The 26,818-nt window shown below is 44.9% G+C and overlaps 1 protein-coding gene across 5 annotated transcripts in view; it reads left to right on the top strand.

The window, feature by feature from the left end:
* Nucleotides 1–26,818, top strand: part of CCDC149 (coiled-coil domain containing 149) — a 92,440-nt gene that overhangs the window by 18,369 nt on the left and 47,253 nt on the right. For 3 of the 5 annotated variants that reach the window (XM_042984842.1, XM_042984845.1, XM_042984843.1), the window contains exons 2-4: nucleotides 14,505–14,666; nucleotides 16,898–16,936; nucleotides 21,739–21,798. In XM_042984842.1, the coding sequence (XP_042840776.1) occupies nucleotides 14,505–14,666; nucleotides 16,898–16,936; nucleotides 21,739–21,798 (261 nt within the window). Of the gene's footprint in view, nucleotides 1–14,504; nucleotides 14,667–16,897; nucleotides 16,937–18,718; nucleotides 18,875–21,738; nucleotides 21,846–26,818 lie in introns of those variants that run through there. The other 2 variants (XM_042984846.1, XM_042984844.1) reach the window with 2 other exon arrangements.

The raw sequence follows: 26,818 nt of genomic DNA on the forward strand, positions 1-26,818 counted from the left end.
CATTCCATTCCATGTGTGACTGTTACATGTTTTAATATGTCATTGTATATGTGAGCGTTTGTGATGTGGGCTGTCGGCTACAGCTACGTACCCCAGGCCTCTGGCAGCCTGGATGGAAAAGGGTGAACCTCAGATGTGTGGGCGATTTTAGTGCCCCATCCCGAATCCTGGATCTCTGTGAAACAAACCTGAATTGCACGCCTTGCCATCAGCATCTCGGCCGGAGGCAAGGTCAGATCAGCTTAGCGCTGGGGAGAGAGCAGAGTTGCTCTAGGCAAACAATGGTCTTTAAAAATATATGCCGTCTTCAGCAAATGAGAGGGATTTCCTAGCCCATTTATGGCCGACTAGAAGGAAAGCAGTCTTTTTTCCTTGCATTTCCTCCTAATCTTTATTGGCCTGAAAAGATCAGGGGTGCACTCAGATGGTACAGAGACTGAGAAGGTGGGGACAGGGAGTAAGGAAGGAATAACAGGAGGGAAGGATTGAAATAGATATTCAGGCAAACCCTCGTTATTCCTAACTTCACTTAACCAAGACTGTCAGTGAATTTCACATACCCCCCAGCTACCATAGTTCACATTATAAAGTCTTCCAATTACCTGAAATCTCAGTTAACTTAAATTTCCAGCACATCCCCTGGGGCATTCAAATCATCAAAGTTTGCCTGTCGAAAGTAATACTGAAGAGGGGGAAGCCGCCATGGTGACTCAGAGAAAGCTAGATCATAAAAAAAAAAAAAAAAAAAAAAGAAGTCATCTTAGAGAATGGCATTAGAATCATTGTTACCAACCTGAAATTGCTGAAATGTTATCTAAAAATTACAGAGGCGAACACAGATTTGGAACAGGGCTGTGGACGTGCTTAGGAGACTGGGGTGTGATCGTGGCTGGCAAAGGCTGCTCCCACGGGTGAGTCAGTGTGGTGTGGTCACGATGGCCGCAGGCTGGAGGACCTCCGTGAGATGACTGTCCACGTGGGGTTGGCCCCACTTAGCATCTTACTCCACAGATGCCCAAACTCTGCCTGGCAAGGTTCAGTGTGTCCCTAAGTGACAGTCCTGTATATCTGGAGTGGTCAGTCTGCAAGATTTCAGAGAATGAAGGTGTAAAGGAAGTTTATGCCCCTGTGATATGGGGAAGCTCTCGTTTTAAGGAATAAAAATGAGGTGAAATTACAAATGCCATTATGGCAATTCTATAGGAACTGTCTTGTGACCTCTCCATACATATCAAGTTCTTGCAAGCAGATTTCTTTCTCTAAAATTTTTTTTAACGTTTATTTTTTATTTTTGAGAGAGAGAGAGAGAGAGAGAGAGAGAGACAGAGTGCAAGTAGGGGAGGGGCAGAGAGAGAGGGAGACACAGAATCTGAAGCAGACTCCAGGCTCTGAGCTGTCAGCACAGAGCCTGACGCAGGGTTCGAACCCACAATCTGTGAGACCATGACTGAGCTAAAGTTGGACGCTTAACTGACTGAGCCACCCCGGCGCCCCACCAGATTTCTTTTTCTAAACGATGCTAAAAATGGACTTTCGAGAGTTAAGCTTAATAATAAATAATAATTGATTAGCTTCCTAAAAAATATATTACAAATAGGTAAATATATTTCAGCTTAGCAGGAATCAAAATTCATTTACATCTCAAATGTAAAGTGTATTGAGCACTCAGCTCTTGGTCAGGAGCTTGGCTCTAGAGACGCAAAGGTGAATGAGTTGGACCTTGGCTGCAGGGAGGCCTCAGTTGGTGGGGAGGCAGATGGGTGGGCTGGTGGCTGTGATGCCCTACTTCAGGTGTACCTGGAATGTCACATGGTTACCAGGAGTCAGGAAGAGGGCAGGAGGAGTCCGAAGCGGACTGCAGCCAGGTACCGCAGAGCTCTTGTTTGCCAATCTCCATAACAGGGATATTTTTAAAGGTGAGTGAGTGGCAGGACCTGATGTATGGTTTTCAAAGGGATTAGTACCTGGACCAGACAGGTAAGGAGGCAAGAGGAGGCTGTCGTGATGGTCCCGACCAGACATCACTGGGCAGGGCAGAGTAGGGCTTCTGAGAATGGAGGGAGTGGCTTATTGGAAGTTGAAGTTATGTCGATTGTCGGATACTGTTTGCCCGAAGCCACATATTGGGTGAGAAAGGAGGTATTCCTGGGTGGAGGACGGAGAATAGGGTAAGAAGAGGGCAGTGAGAAAGCAGGAAGTAGAGGAGGACCAGAGGGGGAAATCCCTCTCAGAAAAGAGGGAGCCTACAGTTGAGAAGTTTCTAAATTATTCCTGAACACGAACCCTTCAGCCACACGAGTTTATCAGCACGTTGTGAAGCCTTTGGGGATTAGCAGGTAATATTCTTGCAGCGGCTAACGAGAGCTAGCCTGACCCCATCCGTAAAAATCGCCAAGGACCACGAGTCACTGTTCGAGGGAGAGAGTCACTCGGTGGAGAGAGGCTCCCTCCCTGACAGCCTGGCCACCTTTATCTCTCATCGCATTTGTCTAGCTGTAAAGCCATCTAAACAGTAATGTGGTATTTCAGATAGTCGTTTAATTATTATGATCTTCCTTATAGCAAATTATGATTTGCTTTATTGCAGATAACAGTAAGTGGGTAGATAAAAGCCGCTCAGTGGTGAAAACTGTAGGTCTCAGTTCTTAGGATGAGAGCACAAGGCTACCTACATGGCGTTTGTATGCAGGTAGGGATTGACATCGACAAATGACTTGTGAGTTGTGCTTTAAAAATACAATTGAAATGCGGTTCAAAAGAAGTCTGTCTTGGAGAGGATAATAAAAGTGTTTCACGAGGTCTAGCATACGTGCCGAAAACCGGGCATATTTTACCGTTTATTGCATTCACGTTCACTGATTACCCCGTGTACTTGGTGTGTGGTTTTCTCCTTTCTCCAGGTGGTAGGTGTATACCCCACGGCAGCGTGTAGACTTCACCACTGTATATGTGTTTCTGGGTGTGATTGATAGAGTCTCAGAGGTTAATCAGAATAAAAGGAATTGTTATTAAATGTGCACTGTTTCTTTTTCAACCTTTATTCACAAGCCACCAGAAGGAGGACCTTAGCAAAGTTGAGGAATAAGCTCAATAGAATGGATCTACCCAGGTTAGTGTGGTGAACAGTCGTTGTTTTCTCACTCCCCAGCATTCATTTCTCTTTGCACCAACACCCCGGGTGGGAGGGCATTACCCCTGGGTATAATCTTCAGGGACAGAGCACAAGACTATAATGTGGGTGTCCTGTGCTCCCCCAGGCAAAGGATGGCACATGATCTGCTTTAGGCCACCCCTTGAGGTGAGAGATAAAGAAGCTGAAACTTTACCCCGTTCTGCCCCGATCGGTGGCCTGTAACCTCATCTTTCCTGCACTGAGACCTGGTGGTTCCTTGTCCTGCCTGCAGCCACCAGAGTCATCTCGCTGCTTACTTGTTTCCAAGTCGACTTCTCTGTCCTTCTGCCAATTCTATGAGTGCCAATATTCTTCCAGTACATTCCTGCGTTAGAGTATCAGTTACTGTCACTTACAGCTAAAGGGTCCTGTTGCTTAGAACCCAACGCAGAGAACAGTCTGGCTTTGCTACTGACTACTACTTTAGGAATGAAGGATAAATTGACCTCATTGGGCTTCAGTGTTCTCCTGCCTAAAATGGGGCTAATCCTACAACCTATGTCATAGAGCAGCTGTATGGATTGAATATAATGTTTCAAGTTGATCATTGTGTACAGTTTGGAACAAAATGTTCACTAAATAGTGGTCACTATGTCACTAATTACTATTGTTAATGAAATAAAAGTCTACACTTCTCATCGTTATTACTCCTAACAGTGCCTGACACATAGTAGACGTTCAAAAAATACTAATTTGTTTTCTCCTTCTCCTTTACTGAAAACAAACCTAAACCCTCCTTTTCTTGGGCCGAGAAGAGAGCAAATATCCCCCACGCCACACGTGAAGAGGGGACGTGGCCCCCACGCCACACATGAACTTAACAGGCAGAACTACGCCTTGACTGGGGAGCAACGATGGAAGACAGGGAGAACCAAGTGTGTATCCCCTGGCCAGAGCGGCCGGTTTCGTGAGGTTTGCCCCGCTCGTCTCCGCCCTTTGACCTGCGGTTGGGCAGCCACGTGACCCGTCCGCCCACTGATAAGATTCTGATAGCAGCTGCCGTGGCTGAGGCTAACCCCCTGCCTGCAGCCGGTTGCCTGGGTAGCACCCCGCCTAACAGAACTGCGTTAGACAAGGTGATAACAGAATCCACATTAAGAAACAGCAAAGCCAGTGTGTTCTTTGTCGGCCTGACAGATCAGATCAAACTGCAGGATCCAAAGGTGTGTCTGCAAAGCGGGGCCCTGAACCCCAGCTGCCTTCCCCTCCCCCCTGCAAGCTTGGCAGCAAATTTTACCCAAGCTGTATAGTCAAAGATAATTTACACCGCATTGATGTCAGGCCGAAATTGTCTTCCTCAAAGGATTCTTAATGTCACTCCCCTATTCAGAGACCCTCGGGGCTCCTGCTTGCTGGAAGAATCGAATCTGAACTCCTCAACACCACTTCCAGGCCCTTTCTGACCTGACCACCCATCTGTCTCTCTTTCCAGCTTTATCTTAGGTAGCTTTCGTTCCCACTCCTCCGCCCAAGACAGCCCAGCATGCTGCTTGCCATGCGGACAGCCTGTCTTCCGGCATCTCACCTCTGAGCTTTGCTGGGACCATTTCCCTGCCAGGAGTACGGTTTTCCCATCACCACTACCTGTCACAACCTCAGCTACCCACCCCCCCCCCAGCAAAACAATCCTTCCACCTGTCCTTTGGGATCCGTCTCAAACATTCACATCTTCCTCTGACTCTCTGAGCACCTTCTTTGCCGAGCTGTGATCCTCTCCTTGTGATGAAAAATAGAATAGCAATGCACATACAGCACTTACTATTGTAAATGTTTCACACATACTAATTCTTTTAATTCTCACACTAGCCCTATGAAGATACTATAATCATACCCACTGAACGGATGGAGAGACTGAGGCACGGAGAGGCTAAGTAATTGGTCACATAGCTAGTGAGCGGTAAAGTCAAGATCTGACTGCAGTGTCCCAGTTCCTTCTGCCATGGTCTCAACCATTGCTTTAAGCTGCCTTTCCTGTGTCTCTGGGAACTTTGTATGTCTTTATAGCATTTAGCATACTATAGTTCGTGACTATTAATGAATGATGATCAGGCTACTTATTATCATCTATTACTCTCTCTTTTATTTTATTAATAATTTTTATTGCTATAAAAAGTACCAGGCACCATTCTACGTTTATAGGCACTTATGTCTCGCCAGGGATGCGTGCCTTAATTTGGTGTGTGGAGAGAAACGCACTGGGCTGAGAGGAACCCTCAGCTTAGGTCCAGCCCTGGGTCCTACTAGTCAGCCCTGGGTAAGTCAGTGCACGGTCTGGGTTCCAGTTTCCACACCTGTATGATTAGGAGTCTGGTTTAGGTGATTCTTGTGGTCTTTACCAGCTGCGAGTTTGAGAATCCATAAAATGGGGATAAAACCACACGTGTCACACAGACCGTTGAGGCTATAGTGAGATATAGTAAGATAATGCATGACATTTTCTCATTCGTTATATGTATGTATTGAGCACCAGCTATATACCGTGCATCATTCTGAATGTGGGGCACCTAGAATGAAAAAGCAAAGCACTCGTGGCCATGGAGAGGGAGATGTTGAAAATAAACCAATAGTCATCAGTTACATAACTGAAGATCAAGTATTAAGTGCAATGAAGGAAAGTAACACCGTGTAAGAGGATTGAGAGTCTGGGTATTTACAGACAGGGACGAACTTCCTGAGAAGGAGACATTAACAACAGATCTGAAGGAAGCCAGGGAACAAGTCTGCAATCCAAGCAGAGGAAGCAGCAATGCCAAGGCCCTGAGGTTGGAGTGGGCTTGATGTGGTCATAGACCAGCAAGGTGGCCAGTGAGGTTGGAGAGCAGTGAGCAAGGGTAAGTGGGAGGACTTTGGGTTTTGTTTTAAATGTGATGGGAGGCCGTGGGGGACTTTGAGTCACTACATGTCACCATCTGCTTTCCGTTAAGAAGCATCATTCTCATTATGACACGGAGCAGGGACTGTAGGTGGGTAGAAGCAGACAGTGTGAAGCAAGAGGCTGGGGCCACGGTCTAATCAAGAGATGATGGCGGGGGCGCCTGGGTGACTCAGTCGGTTAAGTGTCTGGCTCTTGATTTTGGCTCAGGTCATGATCTCCTGGCTCATGAGTTCGAGCCCCACATGGGGCTCCGTGCTGACAGTGCAGAGTCTGCTTGGGATTCTCTCTTTCTCCTCTCTATTCCCTTCCCCGAATTGTGCTCGCTCTCTCTCTCTCTCTCTCTCTCTCTGAAAATAAATAAACTTAAAGATGATGGTGGCTGGAACAAGAGTGAGAGTGGGGGAAGTGGGTAAGCAGTACCTGATTCAATATACCCTGTGAAGGTAGAGCCCGTGGCATTAGCTGATGAAGTAAATGAGGGCTGCGAGCAAAAGAGAAGAAGCAAGGAGGACTCCAAGGTTTAATGGAAAACCAAACATGATTTGTACCACTTCCCAATGGGGAAGATTCAGGGCAGGGAAGTTCAAGGGGATAGTGAGGGTTCAGTTGAAGCTGCGTCTCAGATGTTCAGATGGAGACACAGAGTTAGAGACGAGAGTGAACGCAGGTGAGAGGCTGAGCTGGTGACACCAACTTGGATGAAACCAGCAAGAGATGACGGGAAAGCCCATTGGACTGAAGGCGATCCCCTTGGTTGAGGGGGGTAAGGTTTTGAGTGAATGAAGAGAAGAGGGTCCGGGGCCTGAGTCACAGCTTACGTAACCGTGTGCAAGTGCCTTTTGAAAAACTATGCGTCTCATCCACGTGACTCAGCCGGCGAAGAGCCCAGTGTGTTCATCAGTACACAGGCGGCCAGAACTCTCCGGGACGGAGTTGGTTGGTGACCGAGCAGATGGCTAGGTGGCCTCTTGCGCCTCAGTCCTTCCCTGTGGAATATGATTGAAAAGGGTCCCAGGAGGGCCACCTGTCTTCCAAACGAGGCCCCAACACACTATGAGTCAAAATGCACCACTCCGAGTACACAGTTATCTCTGAGAGCGTTTGGTTAAAAATGTAGTTAGACCCTGGGACGCCTGGGAGGCTCAGTCGGTTGAGGGACCGACTCCTGTTTAAACTCAGGTGAAGATCTCACAGTTCAAGAGTTCGAGCCCCACACTGGGCTCTTCACTGTCAGTGTAGAAGATTCTCTGTCTCCCTCTCTCTCTGCTGCCTCTCCCCTGCTCTCTCTCTGTCTCTGTCTCTCTCTCTCTCTCAAAAATAAATAGACATTTTTTTAAAATATGGTTAGATCTAAGAGAGGTAATGTGTGGACCTGCTACTAATGTATTTGGGACCAATATAGCATACTAAAAAGAGCCTGGAATTTGTACTTCAGAGTCCTGGTTTGAGCTGACGGTAGTTAGTTCTGTTACCCTGGGGAAGACAATCTCAGCTCTTTTTTAAAATGAGGAAAACAGTTTTTGTCCCACTTGTCGCACAATGTTGACCATCAAATGGGAGAATGTCTGTGAAAGTGTTTCGTTCGCTTTAAGTGCCATGAACGTAGTACCTTGAATTTTGAAAAAGTGTACAAAGTCCAATTTTAGCATGGCACCTTCCGTTTGAAGCCCAGTGAGGGGGGCAGAGCAGGTATTAACTAATCAGGGTTGTGCCTCAGTCCCAAAGAACGAATTATCTCCATGACATAATGGCCTTTATTTGGGCGCCATGATGCCCACTCAACTCTCAAAATGCATCAAGTGCCATCTCCTGTATGTAGCTTTCCTCCCCTGCCCATAAAGCCAACCTCCATCCCCCTCTTGCCTCCCTTGGAGGCCTTCGTGAAACATCCATCGAATGAATGAACACATGTGCAGGGTGGCTTTTTACAGAATAGTGGTTTATAGGCTTTTAGAGTGGCAGTCCACACTAAATGTGTGAAGATACGCAGATACGTGTGTTTATTCCTACACACATGCTCCAAAAGAAAAGCTTGGTGAAACAATGCTTACCTTCATGGGATGCACACGGATATCTTCTGTTCTGCATCTTTTTTTTTTTTTTCTTTTTAAAGAAAATGACATTGCAGGTGAATTAATTTCACTACCCAGACTAATGTGTCGTGACCCACCACTTGGAAAACACTATTAGGCCAGAAACCTTGTTCTTTGCAGTCGGGCAAGTCGCTTGGGTTACCTGTGAGGTTTATCCCAGCTCCAGCATTCAGTGCTAATTCTAAATAATAAAGAAACTAGGAGGCTGTGGCAATAGACACATAGCATTTAAGGCAGCTTGAAGATTTTCTGCATGTAATGTACTTTTAGTTTTTCCTGGCCTATGTGAGGAAGTCAATATCCAATAAATGCTTACGTTTGGGGCAATTATTGTCCAAGAAAGATTGGACTTTAGTCACACACATGTCATCAAGACTATGTAGAGATTTGCAAGGGTGACTTTTAAATAAAAGTCAGGTTCCCTGTGTCTAAACTCCTTGGGCCCCAGAGGCGTTTCAGTTCCTGAAGTTATTGGAATCTGAGAGGAAATGCCTTAAGCATATGGTACATTGTGTATTGGCCCCAGCAAACTCCAGGGCAGTGACTAGTCAATAATCAAACACATTGATTTGTCTTCAGCAAATGTATGAATATTGACATTTAGTGGCATAGAGACCATAAACACCTTCACATCTAGGGCACGTGGGTGGCTCAGTCGATTGAGTGTCCAACTCTTAATTTTGGCTCAGGTCATGATCTCACGGTTCATGAGTTTGAGCCCCACATCAGGTCCCACGCTGACAGTGTGGAGCCTGCTTTGGATTCTCTCTCTTTCCCTCTCTCTCTCTCTCTCTCTCTCTCCCTCTCTCTCTCTCTCCCCCTCTCTCTCTCCCCTCCCCCCCCCCACCTCTTGTATACATGTGCTCTTTCTCTCCCTCTCAAAATAAATAAAACTAAAAAAAAAGAATAAACACCCTCATATCAGCTGAGGTCACTAATGGGATGTGAACATGTTCTCAGTTTTCCGAACGTCGGGGGATTCAGAAAAACCCATAAGGGATTGTGGAAATAAGATTTGTAATCCAGGTATCATGTTTTCCATTTTCAAAATCAACAGGACCATTTATCCCTTGGGGAGACCAGTGTTTGGCTCAGTGCCTCCCACAGAGAAGGCACCTAGAAAATATTTGTTGAATGAGTGGCTGAGACCAGCTACAGCTTACACAAGACTGTTCCGACCAAGCCTCTTTGGAGGAAACAGCCCTCTGGTTCTTTTCTGACACCCTTAGTTTATCCCATTTCTTGTAAGTGGATAGAAAACTCATTGCTTCCACTTGGCTCCCTCCCAAAAAGCACAGGGGAGAGATGCTTGTGGATCCTCTTGGTTTGGGTTTTTGTTTTTTTTTTCCTTCTTCCTTCAGGCCTAGAATCTGAGGAAAGAAGAGGCAGGCCCCCTAGATCTAGAGGGGAGTGGGCGAAGAGATAAAGGTTTCACTCATTTGTTCTAGGTCTAAAACGTAGCCAAATTCAGAACTGCCCTCCCATAGCTCCTTGTGCTGGGAATACCGACTCAACGTAGTGACCAACTCCATGAATATTCTGAGGATTTCTTTCTTTCTTTCTTTCTTTCTTTCTTTCTTTCTTTCTTTCTTTCTTTCTCTTTCTTTCTTTCTTTCTTTCTCTCTTTCTTTTTCTTTCTTTCTTTTTCTCTCTTTCTTTCTTTCTTTCTTTCTTTTTCTCTCTTTCTTTCTTTTTCACAGAATGCTTAGTTTTTCAGGATTTGGGGTTTCAAGGGGTTGGCCCTACAAAGATCTAAGTTCAAATTCTGACTCTGTCCATCCCTGGGCACATTACATGAACTCTTTCATTTCAAGTTCATTTCCTCATTAGAAAATGAATGTGATGATAGCAGAGTAACCTCACAGAAGGCACACATACATGGAAAGCATTTGTCACAAAAACTTTGGTTTTTGTTAATAGTGATGATAATAGTACTTGTGTGTCTTCATCGTTGTGGTGATTCAGCAGCAGTACAGTGGGGGGTGGGGTGCACAAATATAATCTCCACCAGGCTCCCTGTGCTCCTGTTCTTTGACATGGGCTGTATGAGCCAGGATGGGCTAAGTTATGCTGCGGTAACAAACACCTCCCCCAAATCTCTGTACCTTAACAACCGCAAAGTCTTACTTCTGGATCATGTAAATTTCTCCGTGGACCCAGATGACTCATCAGGGCAGTTGTCTGCCATGTGGGTACCACACTGCAGGCTCTTTTGTTCTTGTGACGTCTCCATAGCAATATGTGTTGTGTCAGGGGAGGAGAAGGCTTGGGGATTCTTCCCTTGGCTCTTCAGTGCTTTCACCCTGGGAGTCCCTCGTGCCCCTTCCAGGCCCACTTTACTGGATAAAGCAAGTTACATGGCTCTGTCTCACTCCAGAGCATGACGAGGGACAGTCCTGCCATGTGCCTGGAAGGAAAGGAGAACTGGACATGTCAGAGGGAGACACTAACGTCGACCACATAGACATTGGCCTTTTCTCGTTTTATCGTACATCGTTATTGCAAACACAGCTTCAGCCCAGCACCCTTTGCAACCAGGTAGTGTCCTTAGCCTCTGCTACCTAGAGATTCTGGAACTGCCACTGTCCTGGCCTGTCTCTGGAAATCGTTGAGCCAGCTCCATCCTAGATAAGGCAGAAGAAGAGATTTCTGGGTGCTTGAAGTGAGTCGTACTTCCTGGACGGGAGCCCCTCACCCCCAGTGTTTTCTCAGACACCCTTTACCCCCAGTGCTATTGGATGGTGGTGTTAAAATCGTGGGTTGCTCAAGTTACAGGGCACCTGGGAACCCCTCTCATTTTCCAAGGGAGGAAACCGAGGACCAGGCAGTGTGTGTTTGTTCTGTGGTTCTCCCAGGGTCCCCAAAGTTCATGATTAGCTCCTCACTAGACCTGCTTCTGGATGGAGGCCTTCTGGCTCTGCCTGGTGATTTTCTGCTGTCCACCTCCTCCATCATCCTCCTTTAGGAGCTGAAATGTCTCAAGTATGGTAACTTGGCTTGTCTGGCTTTCTGTTCTATTTTTGCCCCCCCCCCCCACCCCGCCACCGGGGCTGGAGTCATGCACTTGCTGGTTGTTCACAGCTGCCAACAAGGAGGCTCTTGGGGACCCTTTCCTTTCCTTGCAGTTTTTGTTGTTGTTGTTGTTGTTTGTTTCCAATTGGAGGGATACGAAATGGGTCATGTTAACAGCTGCCATAGGGACTAAACTATCACCATTTTAGAACAAGTACAAGAAATTCCATCCCATTCCCCAGTGTTATCCCCTCCACACACATAACCCTTCCAGAGTTTTCTGTTGTTATTTTTTCTTAAGTGTTTATTTATTTTTGAGAGAGACAGAGCGCAAGTGGCAGGGGGGTCAGAGAGAGAGAGGGAGACAGAATCCTAAGTGGGCTGCAGGCCCTGAGCTGTCAGCACAGAGCTGGATGCGGGGCCCGAACTCAGGAACGGCAGGATCATGACCTGAGCCGAAGTCGGACGCTTCACCAGCCAAGCCACCCAGGTGCCCCTCTATTGTTATTTTAATAATATATGTAAGCTCTTTGATCAGATGCAATAAAACATAGTCCATGCTTGTACTTATTCAGAACCCTTCTCTTCTACACAAAGTGGCTCAGATATCCCCGGAACAGTCTGAGAGCCTGCCTCGCCCTTGGACCCATGGGCTGCCGCTGGCTTCTCAGGTTCTCCAGACTACTGTAGTTGGGGTTCTAACTTCCAAGATGCCACGAGGCTGGAGGTCCCCGGAGCCTGTGTTTTCCAAGTGTAGATGAAGTCAGAATCACCCGTGCCGTGTGCTAACGATGCAGATTCCTGAGCCGGTTCCAGATTCCAAGTCAGTGGGTTCCCTGAGCTGGGGCCGGGAACCCGCATTTTCATGAGCATCCCAGGGGGACGTAGACCAGCATTTTCTAGTGTTCCTTCTTGGTGCTGCCACACCGGGGTCAGGGCGCTGTGGGGGAGGTGTCCCCACCTTCGCCAGGGCAGCACCGCTTTGAGCTGCTGCAGCAATGAGGCTTCAGCCTGAGGGTTCTACTGATAAAAATAAGTGACACAATGCAGTTTTTGCAGTTGGCTGTTCTAGACCATAGCAGAAGGAAGAGCAGTCCAGCAGCGGCTTCCTCGAGACCACCCTTTTGTTGCTGGGGCTCTAGGTTCCGTACAGAATGAGTTTGCTTTCTTCCCCTTTGGTGAAGGAATAAGTGTCCTGTTTTCCATGCCCTGAAGGGACTAGAACTGTAGGACTGCACTCATCAAATCCCAGGTCACGGGGCCTTGGCAAAGGCCTCTGTGCCTGTTTCCTGCCGGGCACCTTAGACCCAAGGGAAGGGAGTCCTCTTACTCACAGCTTCCGAGGCCTGATTTGGACCTTGCCTTGGGAGAGAAACAGCTTCTCTCTCTGATCCCATCAGACTGCAGTTCGAGGTCAGGAAACTTGAATTTCCACTTTGCCCTTAGGTGGTGGCCCTTCCCTGTTCTCCTTCAGTAGACCGGCTGTTACAGCCAATCTTGCCTACAGCACCTTACGGCGTCTCCATGCAAACTGGGGTTTTCTTCCCCAGAGTTGGGAGACTAAGTATCTTTGGGGCCTCAGATTTGGATCTGATCAATTGAAGGGACAAGGGTGGCCATCTTCCTGCCACCAGGACTAACAGCACTGACAACCCAGGCCTCTGATCTCGGCCGCAGAACTGGAGGCACAAGGGCAGATCGGCTAAATTGTGTGTAAATGGGATTTTTCCTGTGAAATCTCAATACCTCTTTTAGGATGTTGCAGTTTAGGGTTTTTGAGCCACTCTCCTCTGATATTTACTCACTGGGGATTTTACTCTTGAAAAATCACAGTGGCAATACAACCATTTTGCTTCCATGAAGGCGATGTCAAAGTCTTAAAAATCCAGGACGTTTTAAGGCAGGATTCCAACCTCATTACTGCCAGGAATAAGATTCACCCAAGGTGGAAGTGTCCTCCCTTAGAACGCAAATCCGTCTCAGAATGGCTTTTCTTTCCCCTTTGTTTTTAAAGCTAAGCAATTACTTTTTTTTTTTTAAGGAAAAAAAAATTGTGCTAATGCACAAAACTCTCTTTTTCCCCTTTCATTTATTTGAAATTGAACTTAACAAAGTCAGTTCCAGGCAAGCACTATATATGAGTAATGCTTTTTGTCCATAAAAGAGCATTGACTCCAATGGTACGGGAGCGCTGATTCTCTGCTTTGTGTGAGCGTCCATAATGACAAAGTGCTCATGTCAGAGTGTATAATGAAACTATAAATTGTTTTCATGAATGCTCTGAATTTGGTCTTTTACGGGGCAAATTCAAAAGGTATTTAATGCCACATTTCACATATGTGAGTAACGCCAGACGGTGTAATATATCCAATAAAAGTAAAAGAGTCCCAGTCGGGCTCACAGTGGCCCAGGTGGTGGATGATTATCAGGTGAGGGTAGTTCATGGTCAGGGTGGGGGGGGGGGGGCGTGGTGATGGGGAGAAGGAGGGACAAAGATATCCTGTATGTCTGAAGAAGAGTTTCAGCTAGGTACACTCAACTGTTTGGGGGTAATTCAAAGTGTGGCTAAAATACTTAGCTCACAGAGTGGGTCTCTGGGGAGTGGGTCTCTGGGGAGTGGGTCTCTGGGGGTGGGTGCCTGCATTGGAACCATGGGAGTTGTACATATCTTGGTGGAGTTAGTGAACAAATGTTCTCAGGTGAGAAAATGTCTGCTGGGCTGAATGGACAAGTGAAATCTATTGCAGTGATATATAGTTCAATTAAGTTATTTTTAATAGCCATTTTTGTATTTTTTTAATTATAGAATAGTCATAAGGGCTTATTCTAGAGAACACAGAAAAGCATAAAGAATAAAATCTTTAAAAACACATGCAAATACTTTTGTTACCAAGAGTTGTTAATAACATTTTTTTTCAAAATTTGTATTGAATAGTCTCTCTGTGTATATCATTCCATTACATTTTAATACGATTTTACATAATCTTATCTGGATATATACATCCTTTTAAAACAAAATTTGGTTCCAACTATCTATCTGTGTCATTTTTTTAAAAAATATTTTGCGTTTTTCCGTTATATGTCAGTTAAATTATTTTATCTATTTACCCCAGTTTGCCAAAGTTCACAAACATATAAGGCTTTTTGGTTCTGTCACGAGAGGAATACATCATGTATCGTAGCCATCTTTAGGTGCACGTGTCATTCACTGATGTCTCTGGGCATATGACCTCTAAAAATAAAAAAGGCGACAAAACAAAACCAGCCCCACGGGGTCTATCAAATACGGCGTGTGGCAAACGGAGGTCCATTGATGTTTTTGACCAACAGCTTGGATTTGTTTGTTTTGCAGTACCTAGTGTGTAAAAGAAAGCTGGAGAGTAAAAAGGAAGCTCTGCTGATCCTCTCCAAGGAGCTGGACACATGCCAGCAAGAAAGGGACCAGTACAAACTCATGGCCAATCAGCTTCGAGAGCGCCACCAATCCCTGAAGAAGAAATACCGAGAGTTGATCGTACGTGTTACGTCACGGTGACGTCCTTGTCCCCTTATGACACAAAGTGGGTTACACTGGAATTAAAATTTTAAAAAATAAATAAAGCAGGGATTTTGACATGCCATTTCTTTAAAAAAGAGGGGAATGGGGCGCCTGGGTGGCTCAGTCGGTTGGGCAACTGACTTCGGCTTAGGTCATGATCTCTCAGTCCGTGAGTTCGAGCCCCGCATCGAGCTCTGTGCTAACAGCCCAGAGCCTGGAGCCTGTTTCAGATTCTGTGTCTCCCTCTCTCTCTGACCCTCCTCTGTTCATGCTCTCTCTGTCTCAAAAATAAAATAAAACGTAAAAAAAATAAAATAAAATAAAAAATAAAAATAAATAAAAATGAAAAAAAAGGGGGGGGGAAAAAAGGATTGCATTCAAATAGTTCCAAAGTGGAAATATTAAGATGTGAAAGTTGTCACCCATTTCCTCCACAGCCCAGCCCTAGTTGCTAGCTGACGTATATGTGGTTCCAGGCCACCTGCTTTGGAACCCGTGAAATAGGCATATATACCTATGTGTTTATGTGTGTTTATATGTGCTTACTTATTAATTTATTTGTATTGGACTTTTTATCTTTGTTTTTTTTTTTTTTCGTCCGTAATCTCTATACCCAAAGTAAGGCTTAAACTCACCAACTGGAGATCAATAGTTGCATGCTCTACCGACTGAGCCAGCCAGGCACCCTTTTATGGGGCTTTTAAAATAGGATGCATATTATAAATCTGCACTAGAAGCCGCTAGTAACATGTGATTATTTAAATCTCATTTCACATTAATTAGAATCCAATAGAATTGAAAACTCCCTTCATCAGGCTCAGTCATCACACTTCATGGGCCCAGTCACCATAGGTGGCTGGCTGATGGCTGCCATATTGGATTATGTTGGTATAGATTTCCACGATGGCCACTGTATTGGACAGTTAGATCTGGGACATTTCCATCATTGCAGAGCGCTGTTAAACAGCGTTGTGTGAATATTGTTCCAACATTTGCTCTTTTCACTCAGTACTTTATTTGGGACATCTCTCTAGGCCACACGTACAGATTCAATTCATTTTTAAAAAACAGTTGCAGAGTAAGTTTCCCATAATTTCTTTAACCTTTCCTTTATCCTGAGCATTTAGATTCTCTCTGGGTCTTCATGTGGCAGGATTTTTAAGGATACAGATCACACTGAAATGGAAGATACCAACTACAGAGTCCTATTTTGCTTCCTACTTTTTTCTCTCACAGATACAGTCTCTGTTTTGCGGTGCTAACGCTGTTGCTAACGTTTAGCTGTCTGCACTGAGATCGTTATCCTGGAACAGAAATAGAATAGAAAGATTCTGCAGGTTAAAATAATGTCGACTTACACACGGGCAGCATCAGATAGAAGAGTTTACTGAACATTTACACATTCACCTGAACCTGAATTCTCTTTATTCCCAGGTGGCCCAAGAGGGAGAGGAATCAGGTCCTTTTAAGACAGAAAGCCTGTGGACTGGAAGAGCTCAGTTAATTCTTGCTTATTTTGAGCATATCCCTTCTTCCCTACCCGCTAAAAGTGTTCTGCCAGTAGAGCAAACTCAAGCATGTGTGGGTCCACTATTATTCCTTTGGATCTAACTATTTAAAAGACGAATTCAACTCAACCCAAATGAAATATTATCTTAGTTTTGGCTCTGTTCAAAAATAATTGTGATAAATCCAGTTTATTTGTTTGTGTCACATAGTTTTAGAAAGTATAGGGATGGCTGGATGGCTTAACCGGTTGAATGTCTGACTTTGGCTCAGGTCGTGATCTCACAGGTCATGAGTTTGAGCCCCATGTTGGGCTCTGTGCTGACAGCTCAGAGCCTAGAGCCTGCTTCGTGTTCTTTGTCTCTCTCTCTCTCTCTCTCTCTGCCTGTCCCCCGATTATGCTCTTTCTCTCTCTCTCTCTCTCTCTCTCTCTCTCTCTGTGGAAAATAAAAGTAATAAAAACATTAAAAAAAAAGAAAGTATATATGTTTCGTTGGAACTGATTTCCTAGAGGTTTTTCCAAAATAACTGGTTCCGTTTATACTTTTTTCTTAAAGTATATTTGAATTTGGCTCAGGACACTATTGACTGCAGAGGGCAGGAGCGGGTGGGTCTGAATTTAGTTCATAGTTTCGTTTGGTTTTTTGAATCCAAGCACATATATTGTTTTTAAGTAAAATGTAATATTTGTTTCTTTGTAGGATGGAGATCCATCACTTCCCCCTGAAAAAAGGAAACAGGTAAGACTTATTCCTGAAGCTTGGTAACTCTTGGATTATTCACACTGACGCCTTACAATGACTGGGGGATCAGGGAATCCCAAAATGTGTAGAGAGCTTCCTTACCAGCAAAACTCCCACGCCATTTATGTTCTTTTCTCCTAAATGGTAGTCAATGTTCTTTACTGATGAATCCATTCCCCCGCCCCCCACAAATTTTAGGTGCTTACTTTTGTCACTGAACAAATCCTTAGATATTTGTGGATCTGTTTATGAACTTTCTGTTCTGTTCTCTTGAGCTTCCTGGGTAGTTCCGGGGTTGTACCACACTGCTCTAGTTGTTTTGACTTTATAATACTTGAGACATCTGCTTTGGTTAGTCTCCTTCCCTTTGCTTTTGCTTTTCACAACTTTCTTATTTGTTACTTTTTCCAGATGAAACTTACATTTTATCACACCTTTCTCTGATCCCACCCAAATAAACAGACCTATGGGTATTTTGATTGGGGCTTTGTTAAATTTATAGATTAATTTGGGGACAGTTAAAATATTCATAACATTAGGGGTGCCTGGGTGGCTCAGTCGGTTAAGCGTCCGACTTCGGCTTGGGTCAGGATCTCGCGGTTTGTAGGTTCAAGCCCCACGTTGGGCTCTGTGCTGATGGTGCAGAGCCTGGAGTCTGCTTCAGATTCTGTCTCCCTCTGTCTCTGCTCCTCCCTCGCTCACACTCTGTCTCTCTCTCAAAAATAAACATTAAAAAATTTTTTAAAAAAAGGATTTTCATAACATTATGTTCAGGAATATTATAAATCACATTTCTTTTAATCCAGTTGTATACACCCATACATATATATATATATATATATATATATATATATATATATATATATATATATATGTTGTTGTTTCCCAAACATCCTGTTTTGTTCATTGGTGACATACCTGGCATCACATATAAATGTGTTGGGTCCATTTCCCTGAGATTTTTTTTTTTAATTTTTTTTAATGTTTATTTATTTTTGACAGAGAGAGACAGAGCAAGAGGGGGGGAGGGACAGAGAGAGAGAGGGACACAGAATCCGAAGCGGGCTCCAGGCCCCGAGCTGTCAGCACAGAGCCTGACTCAGGGCTCGAACTCACGCGAGATCATGACCTGAGCTGAAGTCGGAGGCTCAACCGACTGAGCCACCAAGGCGCGCCCCCCCCAACCCCCGTGAGATTTTTGATGCTGAGTAAATAGTATGCCCAAGGCGCGCGCGCGCACACACACACACACACACACACACACACACACACGCACACATACGGGGTATTTACCCTTAAACACCAGCTCAGTCCTATGGTTACCCATTTGGTTATTTGGTTCTGCTCATTCCTATACTCTCTTCCTACTTTAATTTGATTATTCTGCAATGCTCCAGGTTTGATCTAAAGGCAAATTTTGCTATGGAGCTAATTGACTTTTTTTCCCAAACAAAATTACAAGGAGATTTGTCATGAACGGTTTAAAATTGGGATCCTCAGTCTGGAATTGCTAGATGTGTTTGTGTTTTTGGTGTCTACGAACAGTTATCTTTGTTGAAATTTTAGGAGTTTGTTAGTATTCATGAAGGGGTTTTACAGTTTAAGTGAATTCGCGTTCCGTGACTTTATAATACAAAATTTACATTGACTGAGGAGAATCTGATGAATTCCAGTAAGTCTGTCAAGCTGCATTCTTACGGCTCTGAAAAAAAACCAGTTCAGGTCCTAAGCACTGGCTTTTTTAGATTTGCATATGGCGTTCAGTTTCTGTCCCTTTAGGATTTGTGTGATGGTGTGACTGGCTCTGCGTCCTTCCCGCCTGGCTTAGAACCTCTGACTTGCTGCATGGGCTAGAATGCGTTGGGGCACAGGTGACAGAAATTCCAAAGTGTTCAGTGAAGAAATCGATGACCTCACATAACCAGAAGCTCAGAGGTAGCACGTGCTGTTTCTTCTCCATCGTGTGGACACCTTCTCTCCATGGTGCCACACTTAGCAAACAAAAATACAAATAAAAATACAGGACACCTGGGAAATTTGAATTTCAGATAGACAATTGGTACTTTTTTAGTATAAAAGTGTGACCGATGCGGTATTTGGGACAAATTTATACCAAACATTATTCATCATTTATCTAAAATTCAAATCGAACAGGGCTCCTGTGTTTTTTATCTGATCACTCTACCACTGTGCCGATTTTAACATCAGCTTTCTCTTGACCTGAGTATCAGCTTTCTTCTCAGGCAGGTTTCCCTAAGCAAGAGAGGTAGAAACCCCAGACATGGAATAGAAGTCCTTCTCTCCAGTCTGACTGGGCGAGTGTAGGACATGCTACCATTTCTGGTCTACTAACATTCACTAGGAGAGTCTCGTATGGTTTTTTTTGTTGTTGTTCGTTAGTTTGTTTAATTTTTTTTTAATTTATTTTTTGAGAGAGAGAGACAGAGAATGCGAGCAGGGGAGGGGCAGAGAGAGAGGGAGAAACAGAATCCCAAGCAGGCTCCACACTGTCAGCACAGAGCCCGATGCAGGGCTCGAGTTGACGAACCGTGAGACCAGGGCCTGAGCTGAAACCAAGAGTCGGACGCTTAACGGACTGAGCCGCCCAGTTGCCCTGAGAGTATCATATGTTAATTGGCTTAGATTAATCACCCAGGATAGAAGGGCTGCCAGGAAGCCGGCCGTAACACCCACGAAACTAATTGTGTGGCCTCGGGAAGGTTCCTTTCAGTGTCCAATTCTCAGCTTTCTCATCCATAAAATGGGAATCCACATGGTACCCACCATACAGTGTGGCTGTAAGGAACAAATGAGAGAGTACAGGCAGAGTCCTCACCACGGTGCCTGGCACTGGGTGAGCACCAATAAATATTTATCATCCTTTCCTCCGCCTTATCCTCTTTTTTAATCAGTTGTATATTAGTGTGTCGAATCTGTCTACCACTGCCCTTGTCGGGACCCTTTTGTTTGCCTTTGACAGCTTGAAGTAGCTCGGGCCACAGAGGAGGTTCCTGGCTCATAGGGCCTCAGAGGGGTTGGTAATTAACTGGTGTTGGAGCAGAGTTTGAACCCCTGCAGTTTACTCAGAGCAGGTGCTCAGAGCCACCGTGACTCAGTACCTATTTATTAAGCATCTCATGGGTGTCTTGTGCTAATTTAGACAGTGGAGACACAGGTGTGAAAAAGTCAGAGCCAACTCCCTGAGCTTATAGAACTTGCATTGTAGTTAGAGTGACCATACCTTCGTTTTTCCAAGAATGTTTCCAGTTTATCCTGGCATAATCTCTATTAGTGCTCCTTTCCTCTCTCCAAAATCTCTTGGTTTAGACAATAAGTAATATCATCACCCTAATTCTAGTACAGATGCTATGAACAAACAATACAGAAAATAATTAAATATATTGGATGTCAATGGCCACTGGTGCGATGGGGAGAAATGTAGAACCCGATGCAAGAGAGAGAATTCTGGCTTAGTATTGCCAGGAAACGTCTTGATAAATATTGGTGTGGGGGGGGGGGGGTGATGGAGAATAGTTCCATTATTTGGAAAAATAAAGAATTTTACCCATTCAAAATATATTTTGTCAATTTTATTTACTTTTGGTTATTTTATTTATGAAAGCATGTGACTGGTCTTTGGGGAGTTGGTGTTAAGATGCCTTCTTCCTTAGCTCCTTGTGGGGAAGAAAATGCACCATTAAATGCTTAGTCACTGGTGACAATGAAACTTTCCATTTAGCCAGAAGCAAACAGCTTTGGCATACATGTGACAGGATTGGAAGGGAGAAGCACAATGATTTCCTTAACTTTTTCCTCTGGGAAGAAGGGGTTAGAAGCATGCACTCTGACCTAATGCCTCCTATATCACATTACATGCTTATCCCAAAGGCAAACCAGTGGGTGACGTATTTACCCCTCTCCCTGCAAAGCAAGTACATCTTATATAAGCAGAAGGCACTGGAACAAGAACGAGCTGTCGGGTTAATGGATGGGACATGGAGGTCAAGAGATCCACCTCTTGGAAAAGGAGGAGAGGCCACACTGAGCATCTCATTGCCCATCAGCCTTGTTTCTTGATTTAGGAGGAAGAATCTCTCTGGTCTCTACTTACTGCCCCCTTCCCCCGTTGATTGCTCAACTCAGAGGGACAGATGGCTTGATCATTCTGTTATGGACTGGATGTTTGTATCCCCCCCGTTTCATATATTGAAATGCTCCTCCCCAGTGTGACGGTATTAGAAGCTGGAGCCCCTGAAAGGTAGTTGGGATGAGATGAGGTCCTGGAGGTGGAGGCATCACAAACGGTATTAGTGCCCTTACGGGAGTCATGACAAAGCTCGCTCTCTCTGCTCTGCTCCCCGCCCTGTGAGGATACAATAAGGAGTCACAACCAAAGCGGGCCCTCACCAGAACCTGACCATGCTGGCACCCCAGCGTCAGCTTGTCAGCCTGTGGAACTCTGCAAAACTAAATTTCTGTTATTTGCAAGCCACCCAGACTGTGGCACTTTGCTATCGCATCTTGAGCTGACTATAAACGTATTTGAGGGTTCTTCTCGAATGTAGGTGGAACCAATACCACATCCCCAGCCTTTGTAGTGCTTTGTGCTCTTCAGAGACCGTAGAGGCACACGCGTTTGTACACACGTGATCTCCCAACTCTCTCCTGAAGTCACACGGGCAAGTTAGGTCTTCCGCAAAGTCGCAAGGTCGCATCGTTGGGTAGCAGTAGGTGGTAAGAGGCTGGGTTCTGGTGTCCAGTCATACTGATTCGAATTTCACCCTTCCTTCCACTTGCAGCCTGGGGGAGTACAGGGGAGCTGCCTGACCTTTCTGAGACTCAAATTCCTCCTCTCCAAGGTGAACATCATGACGAGGCGTATTCACAAAGCTCTTATGAGGCATTGGTATGATAATGCTTGTAATGCTCATTGCCTGGTACTTAGTGAGTGCTTGGTGAATGTTTTCATGTTTCCTGTGACTCGTCCAAGGTCACACAACCAGTTAACAGAGCAGAACTAAAATCCACGTCAGCTAACTCGTAGTTCAGTGCTCTCGTTCAGGTTTCTTTGTTCTAGATTCGACTCTTAGACTGAGTGGGGAGGAAGCATAGTCAACATTTAATCCAACCCATTTTGGAAGTCCAGACATTCAGGTGCTTTAATCAAAGCCCTCTCCTTAGAAGTGGTGGAGAACCAGAAGCAGCTAGGAATTTCTACCTGGGAAGCCAGTGTTCTTTCTTGTGGCAACCAGTGTCTGGCCATAGATAACTTTCCTGCTTCGTCTCCTCCACAGAGGACAGACCAGAACTTTCGTGTTTGTAGTTCTAGAAATATAGTTGTCGAGGCTAAAGAAAGCCTTAGAACTTAGACTCCTTTTTAAAACAACTCAATTTCCAATGTCGAGCCATCCATTCCAGAAGCTGTGAAGAAATCGTGACAACAGCGATGGCCTAATCACTTCTCCTGGGATGTCGAAATGAAAATTTGTTCTTGGTGCCCCCAGCACATCCGCACACAGGGTACCTCTCTGCACTGCACTGAGAGATCACCAGAAGATCTCAAACAACCTTTGAAATCTTTTTCTTCTGTTAAGCAAGCAGTTCCTCCAAAGGAGACAAAGGGAATTTAAATTATCTTGGGTTAATATTCTTAGAAGATGGGACTCTTTGGGGTCACAGCAGCACATTTTCCCCATTCAAACTCCTCCTTGAGTAAACAATCAAACGCATCTTTGTTTTCCCCTGTTTTGATTTTGAGCTGACACATCACGGGAGATAATTCCTCCTGGCTTAAGGGGGAGTCTCTGCTTTCTTCCCTTGTAGAGTGATGGCTTCTTTAGACGGTGACATGTGCCAGAATTCTGACTCTGGAGAAATCAGAGCATGCAGGGGCCCTTTGGGGGATGGGAGGGAGCCTTTTATTTCAGTAGAAAAGTCTTCTTGGTCAACCTTTTTTTCTTCCCCGGTGACTGCAAATCAGAGCAACTTTGTATACGCGCCCTGGTTTGATGCTCAGAACCTAAAACTTCCTTCAAAGATCTTGAGTGCTTTGAGATGTTTCTTTTCATGACTCTTTGAACAGCACGACTTTCCTGTCCCACCAGGGACACTGGGAAGAAGTGCAGGCCCAGCCTGTGGGAGCCCTCCCACATCTCCGTGACAGCAACTCTGTTCTGAGCACCAGTGCATCTTGCTGTCGGTTCTGTGAATCCTTGCGAGGGGTTTGGGAGGAAGGTGAGAGCACCCCACCCCCATCCCCCAGTTTACAGATGAGGAAATGTAGGCTCGACAAGTCCAGACAACTTGAGAGTTACTAAGGGGGGCGGGGGACACTAAGTGGCAGGCACAGAATCCTAATGGCCAAGATGAAGCAAACGTTCATCGTAACAGCAGCCTCCCAGATCTATTGAAGAGTGTGTTTGCCTGTGGGCCTGGAAATGGGTTCCTTCGCAAGTGTGTGCTTTGAGATGATGAGGTCAGAGTAGGCTGCTGAGGGCCCCTTGCACAGCCAAAAACTATGTATGGAGTGAGCTTTGGCTGGGTAGTTTTTTTTTTTTTTTTTGTAAATAAGAAAACTGTCACTGTAACAGAGGTTGTCATCTTGGCAGTTGCTATGAATAGGGGGTTCCTTGCTCAGCAAAGCGAGCTTCAGTCTGTTACTATTAACACAGGAGCCGCCATAGACCAAAGCAGCAGAGTAGAAATTGCCATTAAATTTGCTGTCAATCACACCGCTCAAGTATACTTGATGTTTCATCAAACTTTTTTTTTTTTTTTAACTTTCTTGTTTAACCTAGCACTTTCCCCTATCAAAGGTGTGGGTGTAAGGAGTCCAGAGCCTCGGACTTTTTAACACCTTGTCGAGCAGCCTGTTCTAAGTCTGGTCTCTGTCTCTTTCCCACTCACCCTCTCTTTTCCTTACTGTTCTCCGGGAAGTGCATAGGTCAAGGTTTTACTTCTCTGACTTTTACTTATTTTTTTTTTCCCTCCCGCTTTTAAATTGTCGTTTTGATATGTCAGTCAACTGAGAAGTAAGTTTTCAGAGTTTTTGGTATACATCATTTCTACACTATGATGGTGACTAACTTTTCCATGGCTAGGTTACTGCAACACTGTACAGCTAATAAATTACCGAGATTGAGGATTGTGTGAGAGATTGTTCCTGGAATGTTGCCCCTGCCCCCTTGTTGCTGATCTGAATCATTTAAGGACTTCCTTGGAAACATGTGGCTCCTCCCCTTTTTCTGCTCTCCCCAGCGTCTGGGCTAGTGCAAGTTTAGAAAGTTAACCTTAAGCTTTTTATCACTTTATTTTGCGTTGCTTTTCCTCTGTCCTGTTAGGTTCAGTACACAAGGGCCTGCAAATTTAATCGACAAAAGACAGAAGAACAAAAGTATACAATTTTGTGAATATTTATATGAATGGGAAAGTTCACAGATGAAGTGAGACTCAAAGAAGTCGTTGACTCGGGGCTTATATACCGTTTTAATAAAAGAAAGGACGTCTGGGCTTCAAGGGATGATAAACTGTGGGAAAGTGACTAGGAAATGTACAAGGAAACTAATAGAAGCTAAGGGTTATTTTAGTAAGGTTTGTTTATGCAGACTCATCGGTGTCAGGGGCTGCTCTCTGGTGATGAGTCTCTTGCTTCTTCCTGGTATGGAAGAAGATGGAATACTTCACAAAGGGAAATTTATGCCCTGCATTTAGGCAGACATGGGGAGGACGGAAGGAAACTGTCTCTATCTGTGGACTCTCAATTGCCTTCAGCTCAAAATATCCTTATGGCAAAGTGGAATATTTTGTAATGGCATATTCTGATCCCCTTCATATCCATCTTTTCTTACGTCAAGGAGAATGGTATGTAGTGGATCCTTTTTTTTCCCTCCCATAGAAAAGATCCGGGGCTGTTTCTTACAACTAGTATCCTGAAAACCTTCCTTGTGCATGAGTGTCGATCACTTGATCATTGAAAGCAAGAGTCCTTAACAGTAATTGTCATTGCCAAGTTATATATCATTTACTTTTTAAAAAATCTCCCTCCCATCACTTCTGGTAAGTTTAAAAAAAAAAAAAACTGTATTGCATCTAGAATGAACTTTTCTGACATATTTTATGGCACGTAGAGGGGAATTGAGACCTAGTGGCAGAGGCACTAAGCTAAGCTAGAGCTTAGGATACAGTGGGACTTGAAGAAAGCCGGAAAAATGACGCCCCCCTGCCCATGGGACTCTGCCTCGGTGAGAATTTCTGCCCCCAAAGGCGGAAAGGTTGGGGTATGAGATCCACACTGCTCTCTCAACTTCCAGATCTTTGCCTTCACATAACTATCGGGATCTGTGGCCCTCACCTCTGTGCAGAGAGAATTTCCATGAGTGCCATGGTGCCCACACCAAGGATTGGCTTTGGAAGCACGCTTCTGCAGACATCGCTTATAATCGGGGGTTGAATTGTTCGTTGATGAAGGTGTGTCAGAATGTTCCAGCTATGTCCTCATCAAATCTCCCTCTCCTCTCTTCCCCATCACAATTTTACTGAACTTCCAGCCAGAAAGAGTGATTGCGATATATGGGTCCTATGATACATTCCACTGTATTCATTCCCCTATTATCAGAGCTAAAATGTCAACCTTTCACATCGGCCCTGGCTAGATCTGAATATTTAAAAGAGGCTTCTCTTTAAACCTTTTTATGTTTTGCTGTTTAAGCTACCTCCTGCCCCAGAGACTTAGAGGAAATAATTTCTCAGTTTGGTTTTCCTTCCCAGTGTTAGCCTGTCTGCCACGCTTTGTCTGACATTTCCTTTCTATAGTGCTGCTGTTGCAAACTGATGGTCACAGAGTCCTTCTCAATAACACAGAGACAGAATGCTCTGCATAGCTGATAAATTATAAGCAGGAGCCACGTGTTAGCTTGATGGATTGTTATAGTGAGTGTGTGTGAGTCATGGGTGTTATTTTTGGTCAAAAGAATTGTGTGAACTTTTCTCCTCTATTTTGAGTGCTTTGATGAAATGTACTACTTTCTTTTCTTTTCTCTCTTTATTTCGCCCACCCCCCTTTAAGGTATACGCAAGGGATTAGGTACCATATCAGAACAGTCATGTTCTGGTTCCCAAAGTTACTGTTTTGGAGTTGAAGAGGCAGGAGGACTAAACAGACTGAACAGGAAAAAAGAAATGTGTTGACAGGAAACTCAGCCTGTGAAATGTGAAATTACAGTCTCCCTGCTTTGAAGCAGGGTGCCTCCCCCACCTGGCCCTCCCAGAGAAGTCAGTTTCAAAGCTGGGGGAGATTTACTAGAACCTAGCTTGGGGGCGCCTGGGTGGCTCAGTCACTTGAGCTTCCGACTCTTGATTTCCGATCAGGTCACCATCCCAGGGTTGTGAGATTGAGCAGCGTCAGGCTCCATGGCGGGCACAGAGATTGCTTGAGATTTTCTCGCTCTCGCTCTCTCTGTCTCTCTCCCTTCCTCCCCCTCTCTCTCTGCCCCTCTCCCCTGCTTTCTCTGTCTCTCTCTCTCTCTCAAAAATAAAAAAATAAATTAAAACTTAAAAACCTAGTTTGGAGGCTGTGTGCTCCTAATTCTGCAGCTACCATAGAAATGCCTGACTTCGCTTTAGTAGATTGCTTTTCGGCTGCCTACAGAGCAAATAACTGTCCCATCACCAGTTCTGCAAGTCACTATTTGCTAAAGCAGCCCTGTCCTCTGCTTCATGTGGCACTGGAACCTCTGACGGGGGTCCAGGGTCCCTGCCCTGTGCTAAGGAGAGCTTGTTAAGCTCAGTGCTTTCCAAAGTGAGGCCCAGGGACCATGCCAGGGGGCGGGATAAGCACAGAGATGAAGTGTTCAGAAACTCATGGCAATTTGACAGCATGAT

Source organism: Panthera tigris, chromosome B1 (genome assembly GCF_018350195.1).
Source record: "Panthera tigris isolate Pti1 chromosome B1, P.tigris_Pti1_mat1.1, whole genome shotgun sequence".
NCBI lineage: Eukaryota > Metazoa > Chordata > Mammalia > Carnivora > Felidae > Panthera > Panthera tigris.